Source organism: Miniopterus natalensis, chromosome 19 (genome assembly GCF_054644295.1).
Source record: "Miniopterus natalensis isolate mMinNat1 chromosome 19, mMinNat1.hap1, whole genome shotgun sequence".
NCBI classification, from domain to species: Eukaryota; Metazoa; Chordata; class Mammalia; order Chiroptera; family Miniopteridae; genus Miniopterus; species Miniopterus natalensis.
The window spans coordinates 4,573,563-4,592,594 of NC_142099.1; the positions used below are offsets into that span (position 1 = coordinate 4,573,563).

The 19,032-nt window shown below is 46.1% G+C and overlaps 1 protein-coding gene across 1 annotated transcript in view; it reads left to right on the forward strand.

Annotated features, from left to right (window-relative positions):
* The first annotated feature begins 14,509 nt into the window (after window positions 1-14,509).
* EEIG2 (EEIG family member 2) overlaps window positions 14,510-19,032 on the forward strand; it is a 29,983-nt gene continuing 25,460 nt past the window's right edge. The window contains exon 1 of the mRNA XM_087828261.1: window positions 14,510-14,729. Coding sequence (XP_087684387.1) covers window positions 14,593-14,729 — 137 coding nt within the window. The 5' untranslated portion in view covers window positions 14,510-14,592. The remainder of the gene's footprint in view (window positions 14,730-19,032) is intronic.

A 19,032-nucleotide genomic window follows, 5' to 3' on the forward strand; every position in this document is an offset into this window, starting at 1 on the left:
CAAAAATCAGCTCAAAGACCTAAATGTAAGACCTGAAACAATAAAATACGTAGAAGAAAACACAGGTACTAAATTTGTGGACCATGGTCTCAGATAGGATTTTCTGAATTTAGCCCTGATGGCAAGGGAAGTAAAAGCAAAAATAAATGAATGGGACAACATCCCATTTAAAAGCACAGCAACAGAAATCATCAACAAAACAAGGACAACCAACTGAATGGGAGGAGAGATTTGCAAACAATGCCTCCGATAAGGAGCTAATATCCAAAACATGTTACAAACTGATACAACTCAACAACAAGGAAAAACAATCCAATTAAAAATGGGCAGAGGACCTAAACAGACACTTTTCCCAAGAAGACATGCAAATGGCCAACAGATGTGAAGAGATGGTCAGCTTCACTAGCTCTGAGGAAAATGCTGCTGCAAACCACAATAAGATACCACCTCACGCCTGTTAGAATGGCTGTTACCATTAAGACAAGAAGTAAGTGTTGGAGAGGCTGTGGAGAAAAAGGAACTCTCGTGTACTGCTGGTAGGAAGGTAAATTGGTACAGCCACTGTGGAAAACGGTATGGAGGTTCCTCAAAAAGTTAAGAATGGAGCTATCCTATGACCCAGCAATCTCTCTTCTGGGTATCTACTGGAAAAATTTGAAAACGCATATTTATACACCTGTGTCCATTGCAGCACGATTCACAATAGCCAAGATATGGAAGCAACCTGGATGTCCATTGATAGACAAATGAAGAACATACAATACATGTATACAAAGGAATATTACTGAGCCATAAGAAAGAATGAAATCTTTCCATTTGCAGCAACATGGATGGACCTAGAGGGTATTATGCTAAATGAAATAAGTCAGAAAGAGAAAGATAAATACCCTATGATTTCACTCATATATGGAATCTAAAAAACAAAATAAATAAGCAAATAAAACATAAACTCATAGATACAGAGAACAAATTGATGGTTGCCAGATGGGAGGAGGTTTAGGGGGATGGATGAAAAAGGGGAGGGATTAACGTGCAAATTGCCAGTTATAAAAATAGTCACAGGGATGTAAAGTATAGCATAGAGAATGTAGTCAATAATATTGTAATAACTATGTATGATGTCAGATGAGTACTAGATTTATTGGGGTAATCACTTTGTAAGTTATAAATGTCTAATCACTAAGTGGTACACCTGAAACGTAATATTGTTTGCCAACTCTAACTGAAAAAATAAATATAAAGCAGTAAAAAAAATACCAAAAAATATATATATAAAGTAGAAAATGCTGAAAAACTTCAAAATAGTCCAATTTTTTTCTATACCATAAAGTTATGTTAGGTTAATATAATGAGGTTATATCAGGTAATATAAATTGAATTTTAATCCATTTAAATGCAAATTTCTAGTGAGTGTTTATTAAAATTTAAAGAAGCTTAAATAGATTTTATAACAAAGATTTTAATAAAGATCTTAAAGTATAATTCTGGCTTACATAATATTAAAATTCCATATTTGAGTCTAATATCTGTGTTAATCTTTTTAGAGACTGGATATAGCCTCTTTTCATACAGACTTCTTGGAATTGTAAGGAGAAAGCCACGACATCCTCTTGTTTATAAATAAATGTACGTAAAAGGACAGTTCAAGATTTCATTTCTGCAGTCCTCTCAAATGTGGCCTTACTGACTCATACACCAAACAGTTTATCCACACTGAAGGAAGCAGCTCAGAAATCCTGTAACTCTGTGGCTTTTATAAATTTAACCAAAGACACTGATCATATTTAGCCATGGGATGCCTATTATGCCTAGAAAATGAGAGGAAAGGGAAAAGTAACTCTTTTTCTAACTTTATGCAAATTCGTATAGTAATGATACTTATGAAACAAAGAACTTTACAAATTAATAATGTATGAAGCACTTATTTTCAGTATCATATTTTTATTCATGAGCAGATATTTTAGATTTAGCAAATGAACAAAATATTTTTAGCTGTTATAACCTCAATCCACTAAATGTAATTTGGCTCAATGACCAGTAGAGGGTGATAGAATATCAGAATGACAGCATAAGAATGCATTTAGGGACCATGTTTCAGACATTTTTCTATAAATACAACTTACTCAATACTTTTCCCCCAAAACCCATTACATATTTATCTATTGAAAATACAAAGTATATAGATCCATCACATTCGTGATATAGAAAGATACCGTGAAAAGTTTTTTACTTATTCCTGTTTTATTTATCATTCTATTTTACATTTTTTTCCCTATGTCCTACACCATCATGGAAGGTCATTAACCAAAGAAATACATTGCATCAGGGTTTTTTTACCTTAAGTGCTGCAAATATCATTTTATCTGTCTTATCGATATCTTTCAAGAGTAGTCAAGTTAATGAAACTCAATGTAATGGGTTCACCGAGCCAGCTGCAGTTGTTTACAATTACTGTTGAAGTGCCTCTTGTTTAGGTTGTTATAGACAATTAATCCTTCCTTTTGAAGGGTATCAACGTGCAGTTATTTATGGAGTACCCACGAGATGCTCAATTTATGTGCTGTAACAAATTACCAAAAATTGGGTGGCTTGGAATAAAAGATATTTGCTTTCTCACAATCCAGGAGGCCAGAAATCTGAAATCAAGTTTGGATTCTTCTGGAAGCTCTGAAGGACAATCTTTTCCTGACCACTCCTAGTGGTTGCCAATAATCCTTGGCTTTTAGCTGCAGGTGGCTCAGAGGGCAGGAGGCGGAGGGGAGGCTAGAATGAGGGGTTAACTGAAAGTATGTATAGCACACGGCCGCTCCAGATACCTGCCCGCCTCCCCACCCTCCTCTCCCACTCCTGAATACCTGGAATACCAACTAGCATTGGACTCCTGGCCAAAAAAAAGGTGCTTGTCTTGAAAACTGCATAAGCCGACTGAGGAGGTTCAGGAATGCTGAGACTGACCGCCAGCGCCCCAGTAAAGCTCTCTCCTTATGTGCATATTGGAGCACCAAATCTCCCCTCCCCCCAAAAAACGACAGGCTCCAGCATTCTCGGCCTAAAACGAAGGCAGCCATGGATGAGGCTATTTTATTTATAGAGGCGGTGGCTGGACGCCCATCAAGAACCTGTGCCCTCTTTCTTAGAGCGATGCTCCTGGGCTCGGCTGCCGGCCAGGGACGGCCTTTCCCAGCCTCTGCTGCACCCAGGTGTGGCCCTCTAGCTGGTGGGACGGGAGTAGAAGGGATGTGGGTCCCTTGCAGGCCAGGGCTCTTGAGAAAGTAGGTGCACCTTTTCAGTTTCTCGTTTCACCTTCTGGCAGCCGGAAGCAGAAGACACCAACGCCCAAGGAGGTGCTAGAAGCAAGATGCTATGACAAGTCAAACTCTGCATGTTGTGTCCTTACCGACAGCCTTCCTCACTAGGCCTGAGGCAAAGTGGAAAAAAAAATCTGTCCCATTAGTCTCCCACGGGTGGAGGGAAGACTCACACTCAACTGAAGATGCCAGCCTTTCAGATGTCATCTAGCTCCTCAGCCCCTTCCATTTCAGCACTTATATAGCCTTAGGATAAGCAAAGGAGTAAGAATCCACAGAACGGGTTTTTTAAAAGCATCTTCTCTGTGACTGTCACTGAGGATCTGACCTTGACACTTGTCAGTGAGCGTCAGTGACTCAGGAGAGTCTGCTCAAATTAAAAACGGCAAAGTTTTATTCAAGAGTCTTAGGATTTGGAAATCCTAGGAACACAACTAGGCAATACCCAGTGTTCTGCGGAAGAAGGAAAAGCTGAGAGTCTCCTCACAGTAAAAAGTAAATAAAGCGCATTCTTGATTCTTAGCGTCTGGATTGGCCTGAGATGGTGATCGTCCAGGTGCCCAGTGTCCTGGATCACAGAGCTCACTCGGGTTGTCTAGACACATGAGCATCCTTCCTTGAAGTTGGGAGGATTCTTCAGAGGGTTACCTATGGGATCTCCAGGCACTGACACACAACTGAAAAGCTGTAAGTCCTCAGGGTGGTAACAGTAGGATTAGAAGAGTTTGTTCATGCCTCAGCCTCCCTGATTTTAGTTACATAGTAGTTTGACTCTAATGACTCTATTTTGCCTGTTCACTCTTTACTCACACATCACTTTGGAATGTGGGGGTTACTGGGGTTTCAACTGCCGGTGAGTCAGAAAGAGGCCCGTCTTCACGCCCTGTTAGAAAAGACTAACAGTAGCCTGTCTGTGCACTGCTATTAGGGCTGAATTCTAACTCCTTACTCCATTCAGTACACGCTGCGTGATGTGGCCCGGGCTGCCTCCCCGGCCTTGCCTCCCGCACTGTCCTGGGCTTGGCCGCCCCGGACCTCCGGGTCCTTAGCTTACCTACCATTCCTGCCTCACGCCTCCCTACATGCCTGCTGAGTGTTCTTCCTCCCACTACCCCTTTCTCTCGCTTTTCGGGCCGCAGCTTAAATATTACCTCGTGACAAAGGACTTTCCCTAAACAGCTCCTCACCCGCACTCCAGTATCCTCGCTCGCGTGCACTATGTATTTTACTTTGCAACATCTATCACAAGTGACATAGCTGCGTGCGTGTGTTTCCCAGCGCCCGCCTGTGTCCCTCTGAGCGTGCAGTTGGGGCACGTTTCCCAGCCCTCCTCGCAGCAGGTGGCTCAGTGCTAGCACACGGAAGGCAGGCCCAAAAGACCACTTCCAGGCAGAGGGCCTTCCAGGTCTGTTTGTTTTCCATCTGAAAAGAATTATAGTTGAAATATGCAGTAGGCCTACCTAGCCCGATACTTTGAATATCATATTTAACTTTACTCACTTTGAATCTTAAGAGCTATCTTTATAAAAAGCTGTTTTCTTCTCTCTTTTTTTTTTGGAAGGAAAGGAGGGCCAAGACTTAAGGTATGTCGAAATCTGAATATTCCTTCTTAGAAAGATTGTATTACTCATGCCAACTGGGAAGTTGTATTTGATAGTCATGATAATGACAGAAATTGTCTACGGGCTTTATATTTGAAATATATTAACCACATCAGATTTAATCTAGAAAGACCCTTAGTTTAAGGGTTCAAAGAACATGTTGGCTAACAGCTTAAACCAGGTCCATCCATGGATGGGCACTTCCTGTTGTTTTTGTTAAAGATAGAGATCCTGTGTGCTATTTTAAGAATCTCATAGGTTATAGATTGGAATGCAGCGAAAAAAATCTATATACCTCAAACCCCGGGCTGGCCAAGAAGGTCAGGTTAAGGTGACAAGAGGCATGTCCCCATCTCATCAGCCTGAGAACATAACTCTGTTTAAATAGTGAAACAACACTGAATGCGAGTAACCTGGGCGCTCACTATCACAGTGCAGGATGCAAGGTGTCCTCCAGGGCACCTGGCGTTTTCCTCACTGCCATCCGTCAAGGTGAATGGAGTGCATGCAATTCCAGAATAGAGCGTAAATTCACGTCTTCCTTACGAGAGCGTATTTTCTGCATCAGTTCTCATCTGTTTCTCCTCCTGCATCCCCTAAACTTGCTTCAAGTACCAGCATCCTCTCTGTCATGGAGATTTAGGAAATCAAAGCCGTTTTTCACTTCCTCTCCCCGCTCCATCATCTGCAGAACTTTCCAAGGCCTAGTTCAGAGCCTCACCACCTGCTGTCTGCACAGCCGCGATAACCAGCCTCCGAACTGGCCCCTCGGCCTCCTCCTAGCCCAGTGTATCTTAAACACCCCCATCGGGGTTTTGTTCCTAACATACAGCTTTGCTCAAGCGCCTCACAACCTGCAAAAGGAAGCCTCGACTGCCCGGCCTCGCACTGAAAGCCAGGCTCTGGCCACACTCGGTTTCTAACCCGGTTTCCCTCTGCTCTTTATAGCTACCTTTTCCTGTGTTTCAGCCCAGACCCCCCTCCTCCCTGGCTTTATGCTTTCCTGCCTCTCCGCCCCAGCTCAGGTCAGAAATTGTTTTTCCTTCCTTCTCTGCCCTTGCAGATCCCCTGCTTCCTTCAGGACTCGGGTCCTGCACAGGCCACCCTCCCCCACAGAGCCTTCTCTGGATTCGCATCTGGAAGCGATTGCTTCCTCCTCTGAAGAGCTCCGGGAGCGATGTGGACGCCTCTTTCTCAACCCTTTGTTTTACTTTCCCTCAGCCCTCTGAGAAGATCCAGCTCTTGTTTGCTTTTGTACCCTCTAACGGAATACTTGCATACTGGCCAGCTAAATAAATAATAGTTGAAGAAATACATAGGTATATACCCGATAAATAAGAGGCACTTGAGGCAGATAAGAGTTGCATGTAAAAGAAGACATGAGCTCATGAACAGAAAAATACTGACTTGGCCCAAGCTGGCTTGGCTCGGTGGTTAGAGCGTCTGCCCGAGGACTGAAGGGTCCCGGGTTTGATTCTGGCCAAGGGCACGAACCTCGATCGCTGGCCCGGGTCAGGGCACATGCAGGAGGCAACCAATCGATGTGTCTCTCTCACATCCATCTCTCTCTCTCTCTCTCCCCCTTCCACTCTCTCTGAAAAGCAATGAAAAAATATCCTCGGGTGAAGATTAAAAAAAAAAAAAGAAAGAAAAATACTTACCTGATACTGCCTCAAGACACCAGTAAACGAGAATATTGAAAAGGGAACATGTATTTATATCTAGCTAACAACATAGAGTAATCTTTCCTAAGAAATATCTCTCAAAGGATTTATTCTAACTGACATATTCTAACGCAGAGCTTACGGGTAGTTTTTTCGTTTGGTCTTTTTACGGGTAGTCTGAAGTGGAGAAACATGCCTAACCCTTTCATTTCCACTTTCTTTATTATTAATACTAGCCAGTGCTGCTGACTTGGCTCTAGGGAGTTGAAATAATACTTGAAACACCATCAATTCTGAATATGACTGACCAAAATCATATTTAGACCAATAAATATAAAATCAAATTGAATTGAAACACTATCAATTCTAAATATAACCAAACTTTTCTCCTGGCAATTTTAGTTTTTGAAAAATAGAGTCAAAGTCTGTTTTTGTTTCACTATACACCCTTTCCCCCCACTCTACCCTTTTGAGGTCACCTTTAAAACATCATCAAATTCATTTTTTTCATACATGCCTAGCAAAGCTCTTGGTACATAAACACTCCCTGAATCCTAAACGGATGAACCCACCAAATAAGAATGCTGAGAGTATTTGCCAGCTGCTACCTCTGAGTGATGACGCTGTGCCCAGAAATCAAGCTGACAATGAGCTGGGCAGAAAACAGAGGCTCAGTAAATATTTGCTGAGTTTAATTCACATAGTTTTAAACCTGGAGAGGATCTCAGAGATGATTCACCTTCCGGTAATCACTCTATGTTCACGGTGCTTTCTGCATTTATTGAAGCACATTTATCAGCAAATATTTACTTAGCTTTTCTCCTTGAAGACAAAGGCATTGTGATGACCCACCTTTCCCATATATCTGATGCTTGGCAGGTTATAGGCACTCAGACGCTTCCCCGAGTGAGCGAGAGTAAGAAATGCCTGCTGTCCAATATCGCAGCCATTTGCCACCTGTGACTATTTAAATGAATTCTAATTAAATACAACTTAAAGTTCATTTCATTTGCCGCACTGGCCACATCTCACGTATTCAGTGACAGCATGTGGCTACCATAGTGCACAGAACAGAGAATATTTCCATCATCACAGAAAGTTCTTTCGAGCAGTGCTGGTCTGGACTACTTTTCTTCAGTTGTCACTTGCTCAAAATCAAACCAGAAGCAGAACCGGGATTAAAACCTGGAGCTCCTAAATCGAGCAGGCAACGTCTGGCCTGCGAAATCATTTGGTCTGGCCCTGCCAAGGCAACCGGCAGTTCCAGACATCACATTAGGGGTGAGTTAATTAAATGTTTGACGAGATATAGCAGGCTAATTTTTAACTTGACAGTTTTGTATGGCCCTCGAATAATGTTATAAATACCCAGATGGCCCTTGGCAGAAAAACGGTTCCCCACCTCTGTCCTAAGTCAATGTCCATTGTTGCTAAGTCATAACTCTGATTCATTTCAGAATTCCAGCTGTTTGTAGCCCTAACTTAGAGCTAGTAATATTATGGGAGGCGTGGTCTTTGTCTTATGATTGCCCTAGCAGTTATTTTATTTTTTTGTATTGTAATCAGTCAACATGCATGCTTTACAAACAAAAAATATAACATTTAAAAATGTACCTGAAAGTTTTATACCTCTGGTGTAAACGGAGAAAATAATGCTAATTTTAAAAAACCTTTCCAGGTGCCTACCTAAATAAAACATGATAGTATTCTGGTCTTGTGCCAATTTAATTAGAAAATGCACAGAAGAGGCTCTGGTTTAGTGGTTGCTTTTTGGTTTGGTTTTTTTGAAGCATTTCCCTTTGGTTTACTAATTTGTAAAAATTCTTTGGATCTAAACCAACAGATCAGTTTGGGGATTATTCAAGGTTGGTTTGGTTTGAGTTCTTAAAAGATCTCCTCAGCCTTTTTTGAGAGCATCAGAAATTTCTAAAATGCTCTTAGAGAAAGAGCTTTATTTCCTACAACTCCCACAATCTAACTCTGTCCTCAGGAAGAAGAGAAACAGGTTTGGTGTTAACCTAGCACGCTATGCCATAGTCCGCCCATTTGGCCATCAAGTAACCATTTCCCCTTTCTTCCCAAATACCACACTCACTCTTTCCCCAGGGGACATCACCTAAAATCTCACCCGGTCACCTCATCAAGTTCAAAGTACAAGATCCCCAGGTAACCACAGGCTTCTCCCTCAGGTCTGAACATAAGGCCACATCGTCTTATGATCCGGTCATTCTTAACCAGGGGTGATTTTGTCCCCCAGGAAACATGAAGCAAGGCCTGGAGACATTTTTTATCATCACAGCTGGGAATTAGTGGGTTGTTACTGGCCTCTGGTGGGTAGAGGCCAAGGCTGCCGTTAAACACCCTGCAATGCACAGGACAGATCCCACAACAAAGAATCGTCTGGGCCAACAAGTCAGTAGTGCCAACGGTGAAAAACTCGCTGTGACCTATAAGCTAATAGGAAATCTTCCCCAATCACACCCAATATATAAACACCGGCCCACTGCCAGGATGAAACCCTGCATGGAGGCAGGGTGAGGGCCGGACGGCAGGCCTCCTTTCTCCCTTCTCTCCATTGTCCTCTGTGGCCACTGGCTCTGCCCTCTGGAGTTTTTCCCCTAAGCCCACAATGAAGCATGACTTCTTTGTGTACAGTAAAGCTTTTAGCCCAGGCTCATGATTTCTTTAGCATCTCAGTCCCTCAGGAACTGAAAGGCCTCTGATCTATTTGCATCCGATCAGTTTCATATGCCGGGAACGCTAACGTTCTTTCCTAGAGATCATTCTCGATCGATCCTAGCTTATTTCTTTGCTTTCTCACCCCCATACTTCTCTTCCTCTCAACTTAAAGGGCCCTCAGACTCAAATGGGAAGGCTACACCCTAAATCTAATCTCGGCTGCACGGCTGAGTTCTAATGAGCCCGTGTTGCCCAGAAGCTTTTTCAATCTTATTTCCTGTTCTTTGCAGGATAGAGCAGCCAGTTCTTCCAATCCCTCGAGGCTCCGAGTTTCTGTACTCGCTACATTCCTTTTCACGTATGCATGGAAACCTGCTTATTGTCGCATAAGCTCACCTCATTTTTTCTAATATCTTGTTAAATGCAACTACTAAACATAACCCACCCACGCCCCATTTTCCAACCTCTTCTAGAGCTATGGGCTTTGTAGGCACTTCCTTGCCTTCTGATTATCACAGGCAACTCTTCTACCAAACGTCTCGCCACAAGTTTCCGTTTTCCAGCTGCTCATAATTGTTCCTTTGCTGTCTGACTGCCTACCTGGCTGGCTTTAGATTTTTACGACAGCGCCCTGCTTCCGTAGCAACTTCTGCATTAAGGTAACGCGAGCTGCTGTAACAAATATACCTGAAAAGGCCACAGTAAAAGGTTTGTTTCCTGCTCAAGCGACAGTTCAATGGAAGTGTCCTTGGTCAGGGGCGGAGGAGTGAAGGAGTCCCTCTAGTCACACAGTCACCTAGGGACCCAGGGTCCTAGAGCCTCTGGCATCTTGCACATGTAACTTCCAGCATGTCCCTTGTCATCAAATTCCAACCAGCAGATTCCAGAAGAGAGGGAGGCGACGGATGTTAACTAAAGCGGTGAGGGTAATCATTTCACAGCGTGTACCTACATCAAATCATTACGTTATACGCCTTGGGTTAATACAATGTTGTATGTCAATTATATCTCAATAAAACCGGGGGTGGGGCACAGTTCCCTGCTGGTGTCGGCAGCTCTCCACGTGCTGACTCAGCCATCTGGGCTGCTTTCAGTCTTGTGGCTACTGCATCTCAGCCCAAGGTTTCCTCCGTGACTAGTGTAGCAAAGAAGAGGAAGTCTAGGGAGCCGCTCAAAGGCTTCCACTGTCTCCTCCTAGAAGTGACACATAACATCTCACGTATTATTGGCCCCCACCTAACCGCAGGGGGGGTTCTGGAAATGTAAACGCCCATGTGCCCAGGGAGTAAAGGGGGACCAGATACTAGCGTGAGCACTAGTGATGTTTACCACTCATGATGTGACGGCGAATTCGGTAGTCTGTTGACTTCCACTCCTCCAGCCCTCCCACGGGTTTCAGGAGCTCTGAATTGCCTGGCCGATACCCCTTTGTTTTTTGAAGTATCTGGTGGTGTGGGGTTCGTCTGGGGAACCCTGCCTGAATCAGGTGTGTGCTGGTAGCTCTCTGTCCCCTTACCTCCATTCTCTCTCCACCCTTCGGTGCCCTACTCTGTGTCCCAGGAGGGCATCCCCTACCAACTACATCTTTGCAGGTTTCATTGCCCTCTGGCTGTGGTTGGCTTTGGATAAAGGGAGGTACCGCCAGACTGTAGGTCCCTTACCCTGCCCTATAAAGAGTTCTGTAAAGAGTCCTTTTATTAAACTGTATTTATTTAAACACTGTGAGTATGATGTCTGTTTCTTGCCTGGACCTTGACTCATACAAGGTGTTTAATAATCAAAAATGAGTCTAAAAATAGAGTACTAGACTCCCTCCCTACCTCCAGTTTTACAGCAGCTGGAGATCTTTATAAAATGCAAATCTGACCCCGGCCAGGTGGCTCAGTTGGTTGGAGTGTTGTCCCATACACCAAAAGGTGGTGGGTTCGATTCTCGTTTGGGGCACATACAGAGGCAACCAATTGATGTTTCTCTCTCACATCTCTCACATCAATGTTTCTCTCTCTCTCTCTCTCTTCCTATCTCTCTAAAATCAACAAAAACATGTCCTTGGGTGAGGATTTTTTTAAAAAAAATCCGAATACATTATCCCTCTATTTTAAAACTTCAGTGGCTCCCTATTATGTCCCTGTCACCACACCCCACTCTAAGCTGCCGCCAGACTCAACTACTTTTGGTTCCTCCTGCAACGCGGTCTCCCTTCCCCTTCCCCCGAGCCTTTGCACATGCAGTAGCTTCTTCCTAGAAACCGCTCCCCACCCCCACTCCATCATTCAGACACCAGCTCAAATGTGACCATCCCCAGAAAGTCTTCCACAACTCACTTGCCGAGTTAGATGTCATCAGGTGCTCCCCCAGCAGCCTGGGTTTACCGTCACACACAGACAGAACGCGGGGTCACACTGACCGTAACTGCCTGCCTGCTCATCTCCCATAGGCTCCAGCCGACTGCAGGATTTCGAGCAGGCACCGCATCTCAGATCTCCAGCACCTGGAAGGACTCGGCACCTAACGGGCTCTCGACGAATCTTGGGTGGTTCCTGAATGTTACCGAAAAAGCTCAATCCCTCCTCCTTCAGCTCCTTTCCCCTCTCTTTTCATTCAATGACAAAAATCAGAAAAAAGAAAAAATTTTTAGCCCCCCACTCCTCATTACTACCTTCCATTTACTTCCCAGACCATTTTAATCTTACTCCGCCACCCCTTCTTGCGGAGACTTCTCCTGCCAAGGTTACCGATGTACCTAGGAGATCTTCAGTTTAGCAGTTTCTTTCCCATTATAGGAGAGGAAATAATTTTCCTTCTACCCATCTAAATTCTTCTGGCTGGTCTAATAATCAAGTTAACACGAGAGATTAACAGAAGCAAATAACCAAATTTATTGCCTATGTACAGACGGTGGGGGGAGTCTATTGAACAGGGGACCCTGAGGACATACACTCATTTCTTAAAAAATAACCACTTAAAATGACATAATTTGGGATGGCAACTCCCTCTGCTCTCCATGGATCATGAAGATTTCTCTCCCTCCCTCTCTCTCTGATCTGTTGGCACATCTATGTCACCCCCCATTCATTTATAACCCCCATGTCTTGTTCATTTGTATCTCTGGTCCCCAGCATAGTGCCTGGCACATAGTAGGCCTTCGTAACTATGAACATTAATGATTAAAACCCTTCCTTGGCTTCCAGGCCGTCTGTCTTGATCCCTCTCTCTGACCGTTCTCAGGCACCTGCACAAGCTCCTCTTCCTCTGTCTACCCCTTAAACGTTGTTCTGCTCGGAGTCGCCCACCGTTGCCCACCTCTGGGGCTTCGGCCTTCAGGGCCGAACGCTCTAATCCCCAACTGCACGTTTTCAGTCTTAACCTCTCGCCTGACCTAAGGCTGCCCTTCTCTCCTGCGTGTCTCTCGGCTCATACAAACGCTCATCATCTCCTCCATCCCCAACCTGCCCCCCTCCGGCTTCCAAAGCCCATTCAGTGGAATTAACATCCACCTAAGCTGTCCACGTTACAACCCTCAGTGTTCCCCTTAAGTCTCCCACTGCCTTTCCCCCTGGTCCTGCTGGGCAACCAGCCTTACCCACTACCAAACCCCCAGCCCCCCAATCCTAAACTCTGTTCCTGGGTCTCTCCTTCTAGTTCTCCGGCGGGGAACACCCTCCCCCTCTGTGCCAAATCCCGGTGGCTCTTTGAAATTCGGAACAGCGGTTCACTTCAATTAATTGCTTCCTCTTCTGAGCTCTAGACAGACTGCTTCTTCTCTCTGAAGAACACACCTTGAGTCTCGGTTTCATTTTCTAGTGACTGATGCACATAAGGTTCCCTCACTAGATTGTAAAATTCTTGAGGGCAGGCTTCTGTTCTGTTCTGTTTTGTTGCATTGGGGCTAGCCAGTGACCGACATTTCAGGCTATTCACAAATATTTTTACGTGGCCCAGCCCCGTTGGCTCAGTTGGCTGGAGCGCCCTCCCTGATGCCAAAAAAGGGTGTGTTCGATTTCCCGTCGCGGCCCATACCTAGGCTGTGGGTTCAATCCCTGCTCGGTACCTGCTTGGGGCGGCCTATCCCTTCCTCTCTCTCTCTCTCTCTCAAAGTCAATAATCCTCAGGTGAGAATTAAAATATGTATGTTTTAAATGAATGAATGCACGAATAAATGAGGGACCCGGGCAGAGAACCTCTTCAATTGCACCCTTTCAGAGATTACTTCCAGGAAACCTTTGCGTTAACAGGACCATTATGACTCCGTTGGAAAACACCAACATTGTGTAACCAGCCCAGCAGTCTGTGTACATTGAAACACACGGGCCTGCCTGCAGACAGCAGGGAGCTGCTAGGCATCCAGGGAGACCAGATTTAGGTTTATGTGCACAGCCAAGTCTGACAAGGGAAGCTATTATTTTATTTTTATTTTATTATTATTATTTTATTATTATCATTTTATTATTATTTTATTTTTTTATTATTTTATTATTATCATTTTGTTATTATTTTGAGCCCTTCTGCACTCGTGGGTCCCGGGCGACAGGGACCAGAGCCTCAGCTAGAGGCCCCCTGCAGCAGTCCAGTGCCCGGGCAGGTGCCAGGCCCCCAGCACATTTCCCTGCTGTTGCTTCTCCCTGCGTCGCCCTCGTATTATATTAGAAGGCTCGTGAATGGGGTGCCTACGGGGGAATCCTGGTTTTAGGGTCTCACTGGGTGAGGACCCTGATGACCCCTAGTCACCCCAGGCGGGAGCCCCAGAGGGAAGCGCGCCTGGAGGCCCGGGCGGGAGGCGGGCGGCGCAGCACCGCCCGCGGGGCCGGGAGGAAGCGGCGAACGAGGCTCCCTCTGGGTCGCGCTGGCCTCTCTTGACCCCCAGGGAGACGTGGCGCCCTAACTGCCGCGGCCGCTCGTTTCCCGCAGCGCGCCGCCCGCCCCCCGTTTCCCCGCCCGGCCCCCGCTTCCGCCGGTGGGGGGCGGGGCGGGGGGCGCTGCGCTGCGCTGCCGGCCGCCGCCGCTGGGGGCGCCCGGGGCCGGGAGGCGGTTCTCCGAGAGTCGCTCCCCGGGCTCGGCTCGCAGACGGGCGGCGGCGGCGAGCTGCGCACCGACACGGCGCCCACCGGCCGGCCGAGCTGCAGCGCGATCGTGGCCGCCGCGCCCGGGCCCGCACAGCCGCGCGAGGCCCCGGCCCCGCTCCCCGCCGGCCCGCGGCGCCCCCCTGCGCCCCCGCGCGCGCCTCGCGGCCTCGGTCATGGGGCCGGCGGGGCCCGGGGCTCGGCCGAGCTGAGGCGGTGGCGCCCCGCGCGCCCCTGGGGGCCGCCCCCGCCCCCCGCTCGCCGGCGCCTGGCCCTCAGGATGATGAAGAAGAAGAAGTTCAAGTTCAAGGTGGACTTCGAGCTCGACGAGCTGTCCTCCGTGCCCTTCGTCAACGGCGTCCTCTTCTGCAAGATGCGGCTGCTGGACGGCGGCAGCTTCAGCGCCGAGTCCCCCAGGTAGGCGCCCGCACGGCGGGGCCGGGGCCCGCACCCCCGCACCCCCGCACCCCCCGCCCGCCGCGCTCCTGCCCCGCGAGCGCCCCTCTCCGGCGGCCGAGGCGCGCGGAGAGCCCGCGCCGGCTCCCCCTGCGCCCCCGCGCGCTGCCTCCCCGCGCGCGCCCAGCTCGCCCCGGGAGACGGCGCGTCTGGTTTCCCTCAGGCCGGCTCCATGTCTGCGAAACGCGGAGCGCGACTGGGCGGCCCCGGCGGACGCTCACAGGCGTCGCCGCGGGCGCCGGAGCTCCGACCCTCCCCCCGGTCGGTGTCCGGGCGCCGGGCGCGCAGGTTGCGCCGGGCTGGGGGCGGGGGGTCCCGGGGCTGGGGCGGGGGGTCCCGGGGGCGGGGGCGGGGACGGGGCGCAGCCGGTGCCTCCGGGGGAGCCTGGTCTCGGGTTCTGCGCTCGCGGCCCCTGCATTACGCACGTGACGCGGGCGCCCGAGGCGGTCGGGGTGGGGGACCTGGAACCGGCGCCGGAGCCCAGGCGCTGCCCGCGTTTCGAAAGGAGCCCCAGGGGCTCAGAATAAAGTCAGGAGTCCGTCGGGAGTCATGTCTGGGCCATTCGTGAAGGTTGACAGACCTGCGCGAAGCTGAGTGTTCCTTAAGAAAGTAGAAAGCGTACAGTACAGCATTTTAAAAAATGAACTTTTAAGTTCCTGCAATCGAGGGGAAAAGGTTAACACTTAATGCTTCTGTTGCCCAGCTTGACGGTTCAGAGACTCTGTTCTTACCCTGAACATGTTGTGCTTTCCTTTCCTCTGCCCTCCATGAGTGTCGAGAGGTGGTGGAATGGGGGCCAGAAGAGTGGCTGCGGTGCCAGTGTCGAAGCCTAAGGAAAGCCAGGAATCGTGATGTCTGGCTGGCCAAGGAAGTGTGAAGCGCTGTTGAGTCTCAGCATTAAAACATGGTCAGCCGAGTGTCGTTTTTTAAAATTAAACTGGGCTGGCAAATCTGTGGCTATTCAGCTAACTAATTAAACTGCAATCATTTTTAGCACAGGTAAGAGAACAGGGTAACTTAGCAAATATTGTATCCGCTGTTAAGGCGTTGAAAAGCCAAGTCAGTTCTTGAATATCCTGTGGGTGCAAGCGGCAGCCTTACCCTGAACCTTACCCTGTTTTGCTGCAGGGTCCCACCTACACTTCTGGCCTAGACCAGGTCTCTGGGGCCGCTGGTGACCCCTGGTGGTTGGGGTACCTCCCTACCGCCTCCTTTCTCCCTGGGGTTGTTGATTTGGCTGGCTTCTTTCAGATCAGTTCTGATGCAGGTAATCATTAATTTAGCAAATATCTATAGGCTGGGCCCTTCAAATATGTTGTCACGTTGAATTCACAGCAAGCCTGTGATCTGGGGATTCCCATTTTGTGGATGAATAAGCTCAAAAAGCATAACTGACTTTTCCCAAGGTCCCCTCCTCTGGTAGGTGAAATGCGAAGATTATTTATTTATTCACTTTTTTAAAATATGTTTTTATTGATTTCAGAGAGAGGAAGGGAGAGAGAGAGAGAGAGAGAGAGAGAGAGGGAAACATCAGTGATGAGAGAGTCATTGATCGGCTGCCTCCTGCACACACACCCCCGACTGGGGATCGAGCCTGCAACCCCCGCATGTGCCCTGACCCGGAATCGAACCCTGATCTCCTGGATCCTAGGTCGATGCTCCACTATCAAGCCATACCTGCCGGGCAGGTGCCAAGATTCTAATACAGATCTGTCTAATCTCAAACAGATTTATGCCAGAGAAAGGAGAAAATTGTGTGCTCTGCTGAGTTGGGAGGTTCCTGATGGTTTTAACAAGCAAGGGGTATATTTGATTTGTGATTTGCACAAGTTGGAAAGGAAGAAGGTGAGTATCTGGGTTAAACTGAATCCAGGAGTCAAGAAGTGCCCGGCCAGTGTGACTCAGTGGTTAAGAGTCAACCTATGAACCAGGAGGTCACGGTTCAATTCCCCGTCAGGGCACATGCCCGGGTTTCGGGCTCGATCCCCAGTCGGGGGCGTGCAGGAGGCAGCCGATCAATGACTCTCTCATCATTGATGTTTCTCTCTCTCTCTCTCCCTCTCCCTTCCTCCCTCTGAAATAAAAAAAAATTTTTAAACATACTTAAAGAAGTTGAGAAGCATCTTCACTTAATTTTGCTTTGTTAAGGAGACTGTAATATATCGTGAGGGAGGCGATGAGGCGGTAAGTTATTTATTTAACATTACATGGAGCTGACAGCCAGGTGAGACATATTTACTGTGTATTTCTTAGATTCTGGTCAGTTGGAAGTAAACCTGCTTACTGAACTTTTCCTCTAGAACTTCCTTACACCATTTTGCCCTTTTATTTTTTATTTACTTATTTATTTTAATTTTATTTTATTTTTCAATTGCAGTTGGCATACAATATTATATTAGTTTTCCTGTTTTACCCTTTTAAAGAATATTAGTGAAAGTTAATTTCAGAAGGATCCAATTTCTCCTGGGAAGGTGTGTCCAGTGAAGTGGTTAGGAAAAATATAAAGACTAAAAGGTATTTATTTGTAATAAGTGTTACTAAAATGATCAGATTTTACATAACATAGTTAATAAAACATTCAGAAAACACATTGTACGACTATAATAAACTGAATCCAAATCATTGCCTAATAAAAAGTTTTGAAGAACTTTCAAAGGCAGAATGTTACATTATTTAAGTCTTTTCACAGCACTCTTCCTTTTTAAAAGGGTTTAAATCACTTTAGGTTTATTAAGACCATTAGAACAGGTTTAATTTCTGGTCTGCTGTAATAAAAGGAATAATAGGAGAATTTTCCTGTATTTTTGGGGATTTCCAAGTTTGCCATATGTTTGTTCATCTTTTTTGGTGCCCATAACGAAATACTTTTCTAGGTTTCACATGGGCTTGTGGCAAAAAAACATGTGAACTCAGGGAGTGTCAGGGAAGCTAATGAGCACATCTGTGTATTGGATCTTTTACTTTATAAACAAGCCAAAGGGATTTCTTGTCTTTGGCCAGAGCATGTGTTCATGTTTTCAAGATTTTAGTTCACTGCACATCGTGTACTTCCTTTTAGTAACCTTTTTCCTCATTGCAAAAGTAATATAGATTCATGTAGAAAACTTAGAACATAGAAAAGCAAAACTAAAAACAAAAATTGCATAGAAATGAACCAACCAGAGATAATCACTGTTATTAATATTTTGGTGTATAACCTAGGAATCTTTATTGATTCATACACATACACACTTATCACATACTTTTTAAAAAACCAAAATGGGATCATACTGTCCTTGCATGTTTGTTTCACAAACACGCCACGGCAGGCAGCCTTAGGGCCAAAGTTTATGCACATTCATTATTATTTATTTAGGATTAACACTAGAAATGGAATTACTGAGTCCAAGGGCTTGCAGATTTTTAAGGTTTTTGATACATATTATCAAACTTGGCCTTTAGTACATTAACTTTTTAAGATGTAAAGGTCACTAATAACTAGCAAATATAAAAAATAACCAGTATTAGAAAATGCTGTTTGACCATATGGCACAGAATTCTTTATACCCTGACCAGAAATGGGGTCATCTCTTCACATTATTATAATAGCTATAATAATAATAGCTAATGTTTATCCAGCATTTCCCCCATGTGCCAGGAACCTTTAGAGTCTTTATAGCCTCAAAATAATCCTAGGAGGAAGGTTCCATTATTCCATTATCACTATTACTACTGCCTTTACTACCCTCGTTTTATACCCGAGGAAACAGAAACGCAAGAGGCCCTGAAAGTTACACAGCGAGTAAGCACCGAGCCAAGAGGCAGTCCGGCTGCAGGGCCCACTCTCAGTCACTGAACTCTGCTGCCTCTCAAATCTTACGGGATATGTTTTCTCATTTCTGTGTTTTAATAAAATAGTGGATACACATATATAGCTGTTCTGAATGCCAGTCTCAGAAAACTGGTTTCAATAGGTAACCCCACGAGACACCACAAGACCTGGCCCCTTCAGGTTTCCCCTGAGGTTATTGTATGTGAAAGATAAGAAACATCCTACTCATATACTTTTCAGAGTAGGACGTTCTGATAGAAAGTCTCAAAATTCAGTCTCATCCCTGGGTAACTACCTTGTAAGAATATTATGAATGCCATTTTACACCAGTCAGCTACGATTCGCTATTGTATTACCTAGTCTTGCACAGTAAGCAGTTTATAAATACTTATTGAAAATGCAGATATTGGGAGAAAAGCTCTATTGTGGCATCACTAAGGACGATAAATATAC